The sequence below is a fragment of the Labeo rohita genome, chromosome 16 (genome assembly GCF_022985175.1).
Source record: "Labeo rohita strain BAU-BD-2019 chromosome 16, IGBB_LRoh.1.0, whole genome shotgun sequence".
Lineage (NCBI taxonomy): Eukaryota > Metazoa > Chordata > Actinopteri > Cypriniformes > Cyprinidae > Labeo > Labeo rohita.
The window spans coordinates 21685998-21701850 of record NC_066884.1 but is presented as its reverse complement, the minus strand read 5'-3'; the positions used below and the strand labels follow the sequence as shown (position 1 = coordinate 21701850).

Below are 15853 nucleotides of genomic sequence, written 5' to 3'. Positions count from 1 at the left end.
TTTGGTCTGTTAGTAATAATCTTCTATGTTCTTAATGGTTTATGTATTATAAAAGGCAACACTACTTGTTAATGTTATAAATGACAATTGCTATTGAAAAACCCAGTCTGTAAATGTTGCAAACCCCTGTTGTAAGAGATTATCACAAGGAGGCACATCAGAAGCAATAATTTTTGTTTTTTAATATCTTGTTTTAAAGGGTTAATGCACACTAATCTGATTTTGTTAATGCCTAGAGGTTGCTGCATGTTAACAGTTATTTTGATAGCATAACAGTAGTTACAATAGAATATCATATATTCTATTTATGTAATTATGGAATATTACATGTCATCTGCAAATGTAAATACTAAACAGGATAATTTTTCAAGAAAAACATTTTCCATCAACATTAGTTGATACATCTTGTTGTCCTATTCACTGTTGTCCTTTACTCATTCACACACACTATACATCTGATAACCATATGTACTTTTGTTTTACGTATGTGACTGCGAACAAATTTCCCTTTTTAAAAACAAAAACAGACCAACAATTCCCATACATTCTGTGCAAGACACAATATTTCCGTTATTATTGACAGTAACAATATTAATGTTGACAGTGCGGTGATCGTACCAACAACTACAGACGCACACAATCATACAAACCAGAAATTTCATGAAAAGACTTGAGATATGAACTGGGTACCCATTGAAACAGCAACAGTCTTCAAGGAAGCTTTTTGGAGGAAGATCAGGATTACAGCAATATGTTTAAAAAATGGAAAAGAAAAAAAAAATACAAAAGTCTGTTTTCTTCACTGTTGTCCATTTAAATCCACTTGCTCCTTCATACAAATAAAACAATATCACGTAAGAAAAGTCATTCTATATCCACAGCTTTGTGTGGATTTCGTCAATTGCAAAAGTTTTTTCTAACCTCCAAAGTTTTCTCTCTCCATGGGATTCCTCAGGAGTTAAGATGTTCCACCTGTATGGCGGACGCCTCCACAGTGATGCAGAGGTCCTTGTGAGGGGAGATGTCAGACACGCTGACAGTTTTATACTGAACTTCTGCAGAAGGTACTGGTTTGTATTGGTTCAGGTCGAATATGCACGGCACACCGACCGGCTGGATGAAGGCATGGCTCCTCTCGGCTTGGCTTTGTGTGTCTCCATCTGAGCTGCTTCCTCCTGCGTGACCGGGGCTGTGACTTTGTTGGTTGGATCCGGGTGGAGACGGAAGCATATCTGGAGCGTGTTTTCGCATGTGCTTCATCAGATATGTTTCCTACAAACAGTGAGAGAGAGATACACATTAGGATCATTTTGAAAAAGAATTGGGAATGATTCTCATTATGGTGTGCTGAGGTTTCTACCGAGGTATATGTGCGGTTGCATAAACCACAGGAGTAGAGCTTGTCGTGCTTGACTGTGTGAGTGGACAGATGAACCTCCAGGCTGGCTGCGTCTACATAACCACGGTTGCAGTGGAGACACTTATACGGTTTGTCCTTGTTGTGCTGACGCCGATGAGACTGTGATTGACAGAAACATTAAACTGACAGTTCACCCCACCAAAAAATCATTATTTACTCACACCATGTTGTTACAAAACTGTCAAAATCAATCCATACAATAAAAATAGATGAGGAGCAAGGGTTGTCAAACAGCACAATAAAAACATCATAAAACAGCTCATGACTTTTCAGTGCTCTTTTTTTAAATTGTTTTGAAGGTTTACAATATAACTCTCTCTCTCTCTCTCTCTCTCTCTCTCTCGGTGTGTTCACACTTGTCATGTTCGGCTTGATTAAAATGAACCCTGGTGCAATTGCTCTGTTAGTGTGGTTCATTTGAGTAAGTGTGAACGCTGCCATTCGAACTTTCGTGTGCACCAAACAAGCGGACCGAGACTCATCTTTTTAGTGGACGTACTCGGTTGCGATTCGAATGAAATATGAATGCAACATGGACCAAATACTTCTAAATGAACCAAAAACACGAAGTAATGACTAGATGCGACGCTGTGCGACATGATTTCACGAAGGGAACAAGCGGTGTATCCAAAACAAAATGAGCAGAGGGCAAATGTGGAGCAATGAGGCGGTAAAATGCCTTTTACGAGCTCTTTGTGAGTTCAGAGGTGGTGAAAATAAAATCATATACATGCAACAATGAGCGTGCTTAGTCCAGCAGACGGCATTGCGTGCGTTCGTCTTAAAGCAGACCGATCAGTGAATGGGTACTTTGATGTCATATTACCAGCAACGCCGCTTTAAAGAAGAAGTCCAAGATGTTCATGTCTTTTTCTTCAGTCGTAAAGAAATTATATTTTTTGAGTTAAACATTTCAGGATTTTTCTCCATAAAATGGACTGATATGGTGCCCCGATTTTGAAATTCCAAAATGCAGTTTAAATGCAGCTTCAAATGATCCTAAATGCAGCTGTGAACAATCCCAGCCGAGGAAGAAGGGTCTTATCTAGCGAAACGATTGGTTATTTTTAAAAAATACAATTTAAATACTTTTAAATCTCATAAGCTCATCTTATCTTGTTCTGTCTGAACTGTGTATTGTGGTTCAAGACAGTTAGGGTATGTCGAAAAACTCCAATCGTATTTTCTCCCTCAACTTCAAAAATCATTTCAAAATCATCCTACATCGCTGCAGAAGTACCAACCCAGTCTTTGCAAAGTAAACATGCAAAGATCATCAAACACCCTCAACCAAAAAAGGTAAAACAGTGATATAGGGCGATTTTGAAGTTCAGGGAGATCATGAGATGGGAGTTTTTCGACATAACCTGTCATGAACTGGAAAAAACACTTTAGGCAGAGTGAGACAAGATGAGCATTTGACATTAAAAAGTATATAAATTGTACTAGATCACTTGATGAGGTCCGCAAATCCTTTGAGCGGAAACTAAGCTGCAAAAAGAATAAATGAAAAGCTTTCTTAAAAGGCCAAAAAAACGCTTGGACGTTTTCTTAATATGATAATTAAAAACCAACAGACTGATTAAAATGCAGAACATTTTCTCAATATGCGACGTGTGGGACAAGGGGTGAAAATGCTGTGCGGTACAACGCAAAGTGGGACAGGTGGTCACCCTACATCAGTGTGCCCAACCCTATTCCTGGAGATCGACTTTCCTGCAGAGTTTAGTTCCAACCCTGATCAAACACACCTGTCTGTAATTATCAACTGCTCCTTCAGATACTAATTAGCTGGTAAGGCGTGTTTGGTCAGGGATGGACCTTTTGCTGCAGGAAAGTCGATCTCCAGGACCAGGGTTGAGCAGCCTGGCCCTACATAAAAGTATCCTCGTAGCTTCATAAAATTATGGTTAACCCACTGATGTCACATGGACTATTTTAATGATGTCCTTACTACCTTTCTGGAAATGTGGTAGTTGTGTTGCTGTCTGTGCAGTGTCAGAAAGCTCTCGAATTTCATCAAAAATATCTTCATATGTGTTCTGAAGATGAATGAAAGTCTTACGGGTTTGCAACGACATCAGGGTGAGAAATTAATGGCAGAATTTTCATTTTTAGGCAAACTATCCCTTTAAAGAAAACTAAGAATTAATATTCTAAATAAAAGCAACACATAAAATTGATTTAATAAAGAAACAGAATACATTACCTGTAGGTTAGAGAGCTGAGTGAAAGACTTCTCACAGCCAGGATGTGAACATTTGTATGGCCTGTCTCCTGTGTGGATCCTAAACAGGCACAAAACATGTAAGTCAAGAGGTAGGAAATTAAATAGTCTATATGAATAATAATGCAGGTGTAACATACATAAAAAGAAAAAACATGAATGAAAAAACACAACTGAAAAGAAAAGAAAGCACGTCTGTGTGTTACCTGTGGTGTTGCTGTAAGTGACTGAGCTGTCTGAAGGTCTTCTGGCAGTAGCTACAGGTGTAAGGTTTAACTCCTGTGTGTATTCGTACATGCTGAGCAAGGTAGCTTGTGTTGGCAAATGATTTCGAGCAATGAGGACACTTATGAGGTTTGGTTTCTGTGTGGTTTCTGCAAAGAAGGAAAGACCAACATGCTTACACAGGGGCTCATCCAATAATTTACACGTTACACAAATATTTGACATGACAATATTCTTCATTTCTACACTCGCTCGGCTGACCTTTCTTAGGTGGTCCCTATCACCAACGCCAACAACTGTCAAAAGTGAGCGGTGTATTTCAAAGACATTTGGAAGTGGTGTGGTAGGTGTTTGAATGAGGTCAGTGAAAGGGCAGATCCATTTCTCAAAAAACATTTGCACTAAATCCTCACAGGAACTCCATGGGCAGCAGAGCCCAATCCCACGTCCAAGTGTGATCAGGAGTGGATGAAACCTTTACGTGACCTCTATTTCCGAGCGGGGCAGAACCTCATAAAACTTCTACACAGTTATGGGACGATAATGTAGAGTCAAAGAGAGCCGGGCCTTTACTGACAGCTGCAATTTCAGTTCAATCCTTCAGTCAGTGTGTGCGTGTGTGTGTGTGTGTGTGTGTGTGTGTGTGTGTGTAAAAATCCACAGCGGGGTGTAAAAGTTTAAGTAGTCTGCAGTAATACAAAGTGTGAAAGAGGAGAATAAATAAACAAATAGAGAAAGCAATGAAAGGGAAATATAGAAAATAAAAAACATAAAATGATATTTCTTTCATTCTTTGAAACCTGAGAACTTTTCCTGACAAGCTTTAGTTTCTTCTAACAATTTTCCCTCCAGTACATAAGTGATCTGCCCACTACACATGGTGACATCAGCTTTGCCATTATAAAGACTGCGGTATATAATTACACAGTCCATTGCACATAAACTTACATGTAAGCAAACTATCATCAGAGTATGTTGCTATAGCAACAAAAGGGAGAGGATGAGGCCCTGTCGTCAACCTTTACAGCGTGACCACAGAATGTCTCGGAGGGCGGACGCCCAGAACACGTGTTTGCGTTCGAAAACTGCTTGAAAATGAGGAGGTCACAAGAAGCACTTTAACCACACAGGCTTTTTGTGGGTTATTCATACAGTAAGTGGGATCAAAATACAGTCAGCTACTGCTTGGAAATGAGAAAAAAATTAAATAATCTCTCTGACACTAACATTTATGAAAATAATGCTGGAGAGAAACATTTTCAGATTTATCAAGCACTTCTCACAATATTCAAAATCAATGTGTTAAACATGTAGTCATTTAAATTAACGTTAACTTTGACAGCCCTAAAAATACATTTTGTTCAATATATTCATCTTTTTTCACTCATGGCCTACAATGCTGCAATATAGGGGACTGCAATGGTCAGCTGACGCTCAAAGCTTTTGATATTCTTCATATTCTGCGTGGTGGTTCATTTGCAGGAGTAACAGAAATGAACTTTTCCAGTGTCTAAATTCATTTTTACCTTTTATTGAAATTTTTACCCTTAAAGACCAATTCTTTTCTAACCTAATTAAATGTATGCATCATCTTTTGTGTCAAATTCTTAAATTTAATCAATAAATTCAAATAGTCACTATAGAGCTGTTACCAATCAAATGATATTAATCAAAATTTGTTTTTGCACTGCAGAGGTGGAATAGAATCTGCATCTGAAGTGGAATTTAGATGCATTCACACAGACTGTTTACTGCAGAACACGAACGCAGTTAACCTGCAGTTACAAATAATGTTTTGATGTTAAAAACATAGCTGAATACTGATATTTGAAATGATCTGGGGAAAATATACTTTAAATATAAAGCTAAAAATGCCAGTAGGTGGTGGCAAATCACTGCATGAGTGAGTCATTGAGTCATTCATTCAACTGATTCGTTCTAACGGCTGATTGATTCAGTAAGGAAACATTGCTATGTGTTGATCAAAGATGCAAAACAGTTCTGCTGTGGCTTTGTTTGGAACTATTTTCATTGTTGAAATGTAGCAAAACCAAAACTGTTGTGTAAAGTGTAAATCACTTAATATTAAAGGGGTCATTGGATGCCCATTTTCCATGAGTTGATATGATTCTTTAGGGTTTTAATAAAAAGTCTATAACAGACTTTGGTTAAAATTTCTCAATGGTAGTGTAATGGTAGCATATCTCAAAACAAATATCCATTACTATAATATTGGATATACAAACATCCATCATTATAATATTGTGGAAAAAATTATATTGTACATTATAATATTGTGATACGAACAATGTAAGTATGTGAAGCATTTATAACTACTGATTTTTTTAAGGTATTAAATGGTAATATCAGCCATTTATTGGTTATATATGTGACCTGGACCACGAAACCACTCATAAATAAATAAATAATAATAAATGTGAGTATATTTGTAGCAATAGGCAACAATACATTGCGTGGGCCAAAATTATCGATTTTTCTTTTACGCAAAAAATCATTAGAATATTAAGTAAAGATCATGTTCCATGAAGATATTTTGTATATTTCCTACCATAAATATATCAAAACTTAATTTTTAATTAGTAATATGCATTGCTTAGAACTTTATTCAGACAACTTTAAAGGAGATTTACTAAATATTTAGATTTTTTGCACCCTCAGATTTTCAAATAGTTGTATCTCGGCCAAACATTGTCCTATCCTAACAAACCATACATCAATTAAAAATCGTATTTACTCAGCTTTCAGGTGATGTATAAATCTCCAGGGTCCAGGGTCACATATGAAAATGAATATCTTATCAGGATTGGCCGGAATTATAATATTGCTGCATAGATATGCTGCACAAAATTGGTCAAAAGTGACCACCTGAAGCACCTGGTTCTCTTTTTAACGTGTTTGCTACAGTTTGAATTACGATATCATACGTTTTTCAAAGTGTATCGTATTGTGAGGAAGTTAACATTAAGGTCCATCACACACACTCTCCGACACCCGCCTGCTTTGCCACAGACACCCACACACAAACACACACACTCCTGAGGTGCGGTGCTGAGTACCGTGTGTGCTGCTGTAAGTGACTGAGCTGTCTGAAAGCCTTCTGGCAGTAGGAGCAGGTGTAGGGCTTGGCACCGCTGTGGATGCGGATGTGCTGGGCCAGGTAGCTGGTGTTAGCGAAGGATTTGGAGCAGTGCGGACACTGGTGAGCTTTCACCTCCGTGTGCGACTTGGAGTGCAGCTGCATGTCTGATTTATTGCAGAACGTCATACCACACATCCGGCACCTACAGATAGAAAAACACACACACACACACACATACACACACACACACCGAGGGGAGGACAGAGGGATGAGAGAAAAGGAAAACATGGGAGAAGACACAGTACAAATGAAAACGGGACAAAGAGAAAAGGAAAGTTACAAGCCTGGTCCATCAATAGTGAAAGGAGAAACATGAAACGCGACAAACAGGCAAGAAAGAGACAACACAAGCGGGAGGGTGAGAGACGAGGAGGTCAGTAGAGAAGATCCAGAAGGAAACCGTAGACTCGCTCTAGAAAATAAAGACGAGAGGGAGAGGCCAGAAACGCAAGTGCAGATGGGCAATAAATGAGCGAAAAAGAGGGCGACAGGAGTGTGTGTGTGTAGTTGTGTGTAGCTGAGGCTGCACATGCTGCTGAAAAGGAAAACACACACACTTTCTACTGAAGCACAGCAGACAAACACGCAGAGACGCTCATCGTGAAGCCTTGAAGCCAGAAGTGTGTGTGTGAGTGTGTGTGTCGGCCGGGAGGGCCATGCATGGCTGCAGAATGAAAATGAAGTGGCTTAGGAATCCCTGCCTCTGTCTTTGCCTCTTCTAACAGATCGTAAGAAACACACACTGAGTGCATGCTGAGCCAACGTCCTTATGAAAAGCCCTACCTGTATGTTTTTCCACCCTCTTTCCCAGCATGCCCTTCTTCTGGAGACAGACTGTAAGGGTTGACAGAATGATGCTGCAGAGAAAAGAAAATCAGCCAAAAAAACGTTACTTTAATCTTAAAATTACTTTGAATATACATTAACATTCAAACATTTTTTTATTCATACATTTAGTAAACTAGGATGCATTAAAATGGTCATACGTGACATTTATAATGTTACAAAACATCACAATAAAATATTTCAAATTAGTTGACAATTGTCAAACTTTCTTTCTTTCTTTCAAGTTTAATGGCACATTTTTGCTTTTAAGTTACAGTTGTAGATGCCAGACTGTTAATTGTGGTTTTAAACTACTCTTTATCATCAGAACATGACAAACACGTAACGTTTTCGAATTCTGTATACTTTTCCAGTAATTTTTCCTTAACAACAACAAAAAATAGCCTAATAGAAAAACGAACTCATTAGTTTCTGGTTGTTCTCATGAGTGAAACAAGTTGAAACAGGTTTCATCATGAAACAGGTTTGTGTTGCCCGACTTTGATGACGCGTATCTTCAGCACAGTTTGCAGTGCAGGCTGCAATATTAATATTGCATTTTTTTGTCTCTTAGAAAAGCACAGTTGACAGTAGCTTGAACTGACAGAAATAGTAGCTTAGTTAGGATTCAGGTGTAAATTTATGTTCATTATCAAAAACACTAACATTTGTAAAAAAAAAATGTTAAAACCTAATTTTTACATGCTGAAATTTAATTATGACTGTTTGAGTTTTATTAAAATTAACCAATTGATTTCCATAGCAGAAAACATTTAGATCATGATAACCATAGTTAAAACCACACATATCACCTTAATACCATGGTAAAAATAGGCTTGGGCGGTAATACGGTAATATGGTATACCGCGGGATCTAAAAATAGCAACGGTATCAGTTTCAATACCGTTATACCGTCATAAAAAAACAATGCACTTATATAGGAGACAAGGATTAAGTATTAAATATAATTTATTTAATGCCTAAAAATTATTTTAGAAAGGATAAGTGTCTGTGACCCGTTAAAATACCAACATTCGTTTTCCGGGATTAATTTTACATATTTTGCATGTTGTTTGCAGCAAACAACAGAACATAAGGATTTACATGGACACGTCGCATCACCTGCAGCGCTTCTGCGAATGGAGAAAAACATCATAAAGCTAGGAATGGAGAAAAACATCATAAAGCTATATATATAAGCGGCATCCTATTTTTCTTTATTTTACAAACAGCAAACCGTTTACAGTTTCGATTATCTGTAAAGAGTCGTTTCCCCTGTTAAAAGGAAAAAAAATCCAGTGATTGCGCCGGCGCCGCATGTGCACACACAATCAGCCAAACATATGGGAGAAAAAAACAAAACAAAACACACTGCTTAATCGTTATCAACGTACTGCCGTGATATTATGCCAAACATTTTTTTTATGTGGATATTGTAATGCGAGAAGTACAAAACCAGGTTTACATAACAATTCAAATACATCTTGAATACGGAGACATTTGGATTTGTGTCGTATGAGAGACCCAACGTTAGTTTCAGTTTCGCTTTAGCCTAAATGGTTTGGTTTTGGCTTGTCGCCTAGCTTCTTATATTTTTCATTCTTGTTCTTTTCTAAATACTGTTAAATTGAAAGGATTTTTTTGTGGAGTGAGGGGAACTAAAATAGCCTAGCCTATGTTTATAGTGTATTGTACATATTTTGCATCGACACCAGGTCTTTCTGAATGTAATAATAAAATGTGACTTAACGTTATAGGCCTGAAAAAAAAGACCTTTTAAACCGTTTAACTGATTGTATTAATCGGTCAAACATCTTTCTGTCGGTTAACGGTTAACCGGTTAAAATGAGCATCCCTATTTAGGACTATTGCTTTGCAATACTTTTTAGAATATGGATGATGTTTATGTTAATTCAACTCTGGTTGACTGTTGTGGGTCTATTTGCACTTTTTTATAAGCTGCTCTTCTTTGTTATTAAAAGTGGTTCAGGCGGTGTGATTTAATTCAATTGATTTGTGTGCGCGTCTCTGCTCAAAAACTGTTCTGGATGTTTATGTTAATTTAATTCTGTTTGACTGTTGTATTTGCACTTTTTTTATAAACTGCTATTTGTTGCTAATGAAAGTTGTTAATATTGTTGTGCATGTTAGTTTGTTATTGTTTCAGTATTAGTGTTTGGTATTCCGTTTCTGAACGGTTTAGGCACAAGCCAACAGTTTGGTGACGCTGTCTGAGCCTTACGTCATATTTTGTTTTTTATTATTCACGGTAATACCGTATACCGAGGTAAAATAGGGAGGAGGTTTGACGGTATCAAAATTTGGATAATGCCCAAGCCTAGGTAAAAATGTAACTATATGGTTTAATGTTTTTTTTTTTTCTCTTCTGCTCACCAAGCCTGCATTTATTTGATTCAAAATACAGCAAAAGCAGTAATACAGTGAAATATTTTAACTATTTAAAATAACTGCTTTCTATTTGAATATATTTTATATTTATTCCTGTGATCACAGCTACATTTTCAGCATCATTGTCAGTCTTCTGTGTTACATGATCCTTCAAGAATCATTCTAATATGATGATTTGCTGTTCAAGAAACATTTATTATTATTATCAATATTTAAAACAGTTGAGTACATTTTTCAGGATTCTTTGATGAATAGAAAAAGGTCCAAAGATCAGCATTTATCTGAAATAAAAAGCTTTTGTAACACATAATATACCATTCAAAAGCTTGGAGTAAGTATAATTTCATTTTGGGAAACAAATTATAGAAATTAATACTTTTATTTAGCAAGGATGCTTTAAATTGATAGAAAGTGATGATAAAGACATTTATAATGTAACAAAAGATTTCAATTTCAGATAAACGCTGTTCTTCTGAGCTTTCTATTTATCAAAGAAAACTGAAAAAAATCTACTCAGCTGCTTTCAACATAATAATAATGCATTTTTTGAGCAGCAAATTAGAATATTAGAATGATTTCTGAAGGATCATGTGACCGGAGTAATGATGCTAAAAAATCAGCTTTGAATTCACAGGAATAAATTACATTTTAAAATATATTCAAATAGAAAACATTTTTTTAGACAGTAAAAATATTTCATGCTTGAAAGCCACGTGTGTCAGCGGATCCCTAATACATCTGCATATAGACGGATCCGCTGACAGACGCGGCTTTTCGTTGTGCTTATGTGTGAGCTTTTGATCAACTAAATGTAGTCATAGAGAGCTTAACAGACTTACATAAAAAAATTCTTATCCCAAAATTTTTAATAGTAGTGTATCTGACTATTTCAATAAGGATTTCTCCATATATATGGTCGTCATACCTGTCCCGAAAGACCCAAAATCAAGGGATCTGTCCCAGTAGGTGAGCCAACCAATGGGAGTGTGTCTTTCTTCTTCCTGCCTCGTTTCGACGGCAACGGGATGATAACCGGTGAGCAGGGCACAGAGTCATTTTTCTTGTCTGGTGGAGTCACGCAAGAGTAAAAACCTTTAATTATATGAGCCAAGACTGATGAGACAATAATGTGTATCTGTTCCTGTCGCAGGCATAATGCACACTCAAAATTAGCGTGTAATAATGCCAAGCAACGCAGACAGAGATGTTTGTGAGCTCACTTTGAACGGGGACCCATGAAGGTCACTTGAAAAGCCGGGTAAGAAAGAAAAAAAAAAAAACTGACCGGACATGGACAAGCAAAAAACTAAATCACAATTACTGTAAATATTGGGACATAATACTGCAAAAAAAAAAAAATAAATAAATAAATGTCAGAGCGGGTTGTGCCTGGACAAAAGATGGAGGTCATGGGCTGCTCCTTCTTGTAAACACATTTGGCATAATTGATTGTACAATCAAAATGTGAAGAAGGAAATGCTAAACAGCATTTAAATAGCAATATATTGGCAGTGTGCATGTCAATGTTTATGTGAAATAAGGTGCATTACCAGTTTGAACTGTTATCATGGTGGATGGATGTCCAGGAATAAGAGACTGAGCAGATGACACTGGAGACACCAGAGTGACCAAACCCGCTAGAAAGAGTGAGGCAGTGATGGAAAACTTATGAACGTGAAAGAAAGTGCAAATTAACTAACCAGAGAAACCCCTGTAATCATTAGCAATTTAGAATAAACACACATATGGTACCTGCCGTCATGATGCCAGTAGGCGGTACCGGCAACACTGTGATACTGTGTGAGGACTGAGATGGTTGTGCATGCTCCTGTTTTAGTGTCCTTGCTGTCGTTGAGTCCATTGGTCCCCCAGCAACCGCCACCACTGCTGTGGTGGGATAGTGGGCGGGGCCATGCGAGTAGGCGGGACCTTTGTCTTGACCAAGCTGCTCTTTTACCTTATTGAGGAATACAGCATTCTCAATCTAAAAGGCAAAAACATTAAATTGGGTTAAAAAAAAAAAAAAAAAAAAAAAAGTAAAAATTTGAATTTTTTTTTCAGTAGTCATTACTCTAGTCCTTTGTTTCACACAATACTTTAGAAATCATTCTAATATGCTGATTTGGTGCTCAAGAAACATTTCTTTTTATTATCAATATTGCAAACAGTTGTGCTGCTTCATAATTGTATGAAATTTAACATTTTTATGAAAATGATATTACATTGTAATATATTTGTTTTCAGAATTCTTTGATAAGTAGAAATTTCTAAAAAACAGTGTTTACGTCAAACTGAACAGAATTTATTCTTTTTTGCTGTTATTGTTGTTGTAACAATGCAAAAGTTTTTACTGTCAGTTTTGATCAATTGCTTGATAAATTAAAATATGTGACGCAGCACTGAATTTTCATCAGACATTACTCCAATCTTCAGTGTTCAGACATCACTCTAATATGCTTAATATTTTATTGGAACCTGTGATACTTTTTCTTGAATTCTTTGATGAATAAAAAAAGTAAAAAAAAAAAAAGCATTTATTCAAAATAGAAATCTTTTCTAACAGTCTTTACTATCAGTTCTTATCTATTTAACACATCCTTGATGAATAAAAGTATTAACTTCTTAAAAAAAAAAAAGAAAACATTTACTGACCTCAAACTTTTGAAAAGCACTGTACATTATAATACAAAATTTCTATTTCGAATAAACACTCTTCTTAACTTTTTATTTCTTAAAGAATCCTGAAAAAAGTACCACGTCTCAACAAAACATTAAGCAGCACAACTGTTTCCAACATTAATTATAAATCAGCATATTAGAATGATTTGTGAAGGATCGTGTGACACTGAAAACTAGAGTAATGATGCTGAAAATTCAGCTTTGCTTCACAGGAATAAATTATATTTTAAAATATTTATTAATTTAGAAAACCATTATTTTAAATTGCAATAACATTTCACAAAATTACATTTGTTCTTCTGTACTTTTGATCAAATAAATGCAGCCTTGATGAGCATAAGAAACTTTAAAGAAAACGTTAAAAGTCCCACATTATGAATGGCAGTTTTTTTTTTTTTTTTTTTTTTTTAAATCTTACTGAATCCAAACGTTTGAACGGTAGTCTTGTTATAAAATACAACATAAAGCATGCAAATACATTAAGTTTGTAATATATTAATGCCATCACAGGCCAACCATAAAATTCAAATGCAGAAAGTTGAAATATATATATATCAGCGTACTTACCTGTCCCTGTACAGGGGACCAGAAATATGAAGAATTGAAATGGGAATCCTCCATCACCCCTGACACAAGAAAGTAAACATTTTGATAAGCAAAAACTGTGTATATGCTATAACCTTTGACCTTTTAAAGTGAGAAGTTAAGGATAGGGACAGAAATAGGCGTTATACGTTAAAATATAAAAAAGGACCTGTGTGGGATATATTTTGACTAAAGATTCAGAAAGAAAACAATGATAATGATAAAACACTTTTAATAGCACAGTTGCATATGGAATTGGACAACATAACATTTCATCCAGGAAGAGCAAATAAATCACACATTTCTCATAAGCTAGTCGTTATAAACTCCTCATACGTGACTGTAATACCCTTCATATCACTGAACCAACATCACTCGCGAGTCTCTGTGTTCAGGTTACATTGTTACAGATGGCGGGTTCATAGTAGCTTTTGCGTTTATCTGGGTGCAATTTATCATTTTGTTGCAGAGAACAGGATGTGATTTGCTTTGCTTTTTATTAAAAACGATGCGATGTAAAATCGTGTTTTTTGATTAGAATGTAAAATATTCAAATATTTATTTACAAATAAGCCATCGCATCTAAGTATGTGAATATTATTGACAGGCTGCGGCGAATCTACTGAACGATAACGAAGGCGGACCTGCAGCCCACAGCATGACGTGACCCGCGCATTCACACTACTGCCTGCTAAAATAAAAAAGGAAAGGCGAAAAACGATAGAAAAAAACAGAACAAGTGGGAAAAAAACGTCGACGTTGGGACCGAGGCGGTTTTACGCAGACTTCCGGCACATGAGTGTCGGCGATCGGGCGACAGCAGCGCCAGCGGCTAACATCAACAGCCGAAAACAAGCTTCAAAGTGAAAAATAAAGACTGATTACCAGCTCACAAGACTTTTGTTTCGCCCACCGGGGATTTCCTCCGATCGGGGTAGTTTGCGGAGTCTTTCCGAACCCACCCGATTGAAGAATTTCAATGAGTTTTTTTTCCTCCCTTGTGTTTTTTCTATTTTTTTTTCTTTTCTTACGGAGTTGGCCGAACTGTCTGCACAGCACTTCCTCCCGAGCGGCGCGAACGCTGGCCGTGCGTCCTGACGTCATTTCCGTCCAGTAAGGTCAAAAATGTCCGTGAAAATAGTTTTAGCATGTTAACTATATTTTTTTAAACTAAAACACATTATTTTATCTTATGGAAAGTAAAAATTCGATCTTGAATTTATTGTTGGCGAAATTTAATAATGTTGAGAAAATGCCCAAGGTACAGATTTTTAGTTTCGTTTTTCTAGTTTCACTTATATGTATTTTTTCAGTTTTAATTATATATATCTACACAACAATGTTCAAATAATCTCTACGGGTATTTCCAAGAACAACAGCTGTGTTGTAAACACATTTGCAGTTTCAGGCATGTGATTTCATGTAGACATGAGGTTTTTTCCACTTGTCTCGATGAAATGTGTATCAGGGAATTTTAAAATTGTATGAATGTGTAATAAAAATAATGCCATGGAAATTGTCATGTAAATTTCAAAATGGAATTTCTATTTCATAATGTCGAATCCTCAGATATTTTGTTGTAAAGATATCGGTAGACATCTGCAATGTATTCAGTTTTGCTTTTTAATTTAAAATTAAGGCCTACATGTATACACTTTTTCCTTTCATTTGGATATTTTTATTCTTTATTATTATGACAAATGATACTTTATTCAAGATGTATGTTATGTGATACTGTAGCTGCATTTCTATTTGTATTACACTGTTTGTAAAATGTGAGAACTGACTGAACCATTTTTATATATTTTAAGATCAATAAAAATTAAGTTCATCCTCAATTCTTCAAATCTCTTTGGACATTTTTTTTTGGTACAAAAAAAAATACACTACCATTCAAATTCAGTTTTTTAGAAGTCAATTCTGCTCACCAAGCCTGCGTTTATTTGATCCAAGGTACAGCAAAAACAGTAACATTTTGAAATATTTTTACATTTAAAAGAACTTTTTTAGCATCAATACTCCTGTCACATGATCCTTCAGAAATCACTTCGCTGCTCAAAAACATGCATTATTATTATTATTATTATTAGATTTTTTGATTATTTTGATTATTTATTATTATTTAGAATTTTATGAGAATTGTTTTAGGTTTCTTTGATGGATAGAAAGTTCAGACGAGCAGCATTTATCTGAAATAGAAATATTTTGTGACATTATAAATGTTTTTATCATCACTTCTGAGCAATTTAAAGCATCCTTGCTAAATAAAATCATTAATATCTATATTTTGTTTTTATTTCAGATAAATGCTGATCTTTGGATC

General features: G+C 35.9%; 1 protein-coding gene across 3 annotated transcripts; it reads right to left on the bottom strand.

The window, feature by feature from the left end:
• Nucleotides 1-161: 161 nt before the first annotated feature.
• znf384b (zinc finger protein 384 b) lies at nt 162-15309 on the bottom strand. 3 transcript variants are annotated; one of them, XM_051131837.1, is made up of 12 exons: nt 14416-15309; nt 13513-13571; nt 12019-12250; nt 11817-11903; nt 11192-11331; nt 7816-7889; nt 6950-7174; nt 3854-4021; nt 3630-3708; nt 1361-1519; nt 922-1272; nt 162-829 (listed from the first exon to the last, which is right to left on the bottom strand). In XM_051131837.1, the coding sequence occupies exons 2-11, from the start codon at nt 13564-13566 to the stop codon at nt 952-954; spliced, it is 1539 nt and encodes a 512-aa protein (XP_050987794.1). In that variant the 5' UTR covers nt 13567-13571; nt 14416-15309; the 3' UTR covers nt 162-829; nt 922-951. The 3 variants fall into 3 exon arrangements, with proteins under 3 accessions (XP_050987794.1, XP_050987793.1, XP_050987795.1); XM_051131836.1 differs by having other exon boundaries at nt 162-1272; nt 14416-15308; XM_051131838.1 differs by lacking the exon at nt 6950-7174 and having other exon boundaries at nt 162-1272; nt 14416-15306.
• Between the last annotated feature and the right edge of the window lie 544 nt (nt 15310-15853).

Bases quoted from the DNA above. Each gene is read 5' to 3' on its own strand.
- znf384b (XM_051131837.1), bottom strand. From the start codon at position 13,566: ATGGAGGATTCCCATTTCAATTCTTCATATTTCTGGTCCCCTGTACAG. The intron at 11,332-11,816 runs GTAATGCACCTT...TGACTCCACCAG, and splicing joins CATGATAACAGTTCAAACTG to ACAAGAAAAATGACTCTGTG. The intron at 1,273-1,360 runs GTAGAAACCTCA...CACTGTTTGTAG, and splicing joins GCAACCGCACATATACCTCG to GAAACATATCTGATGAAGCA.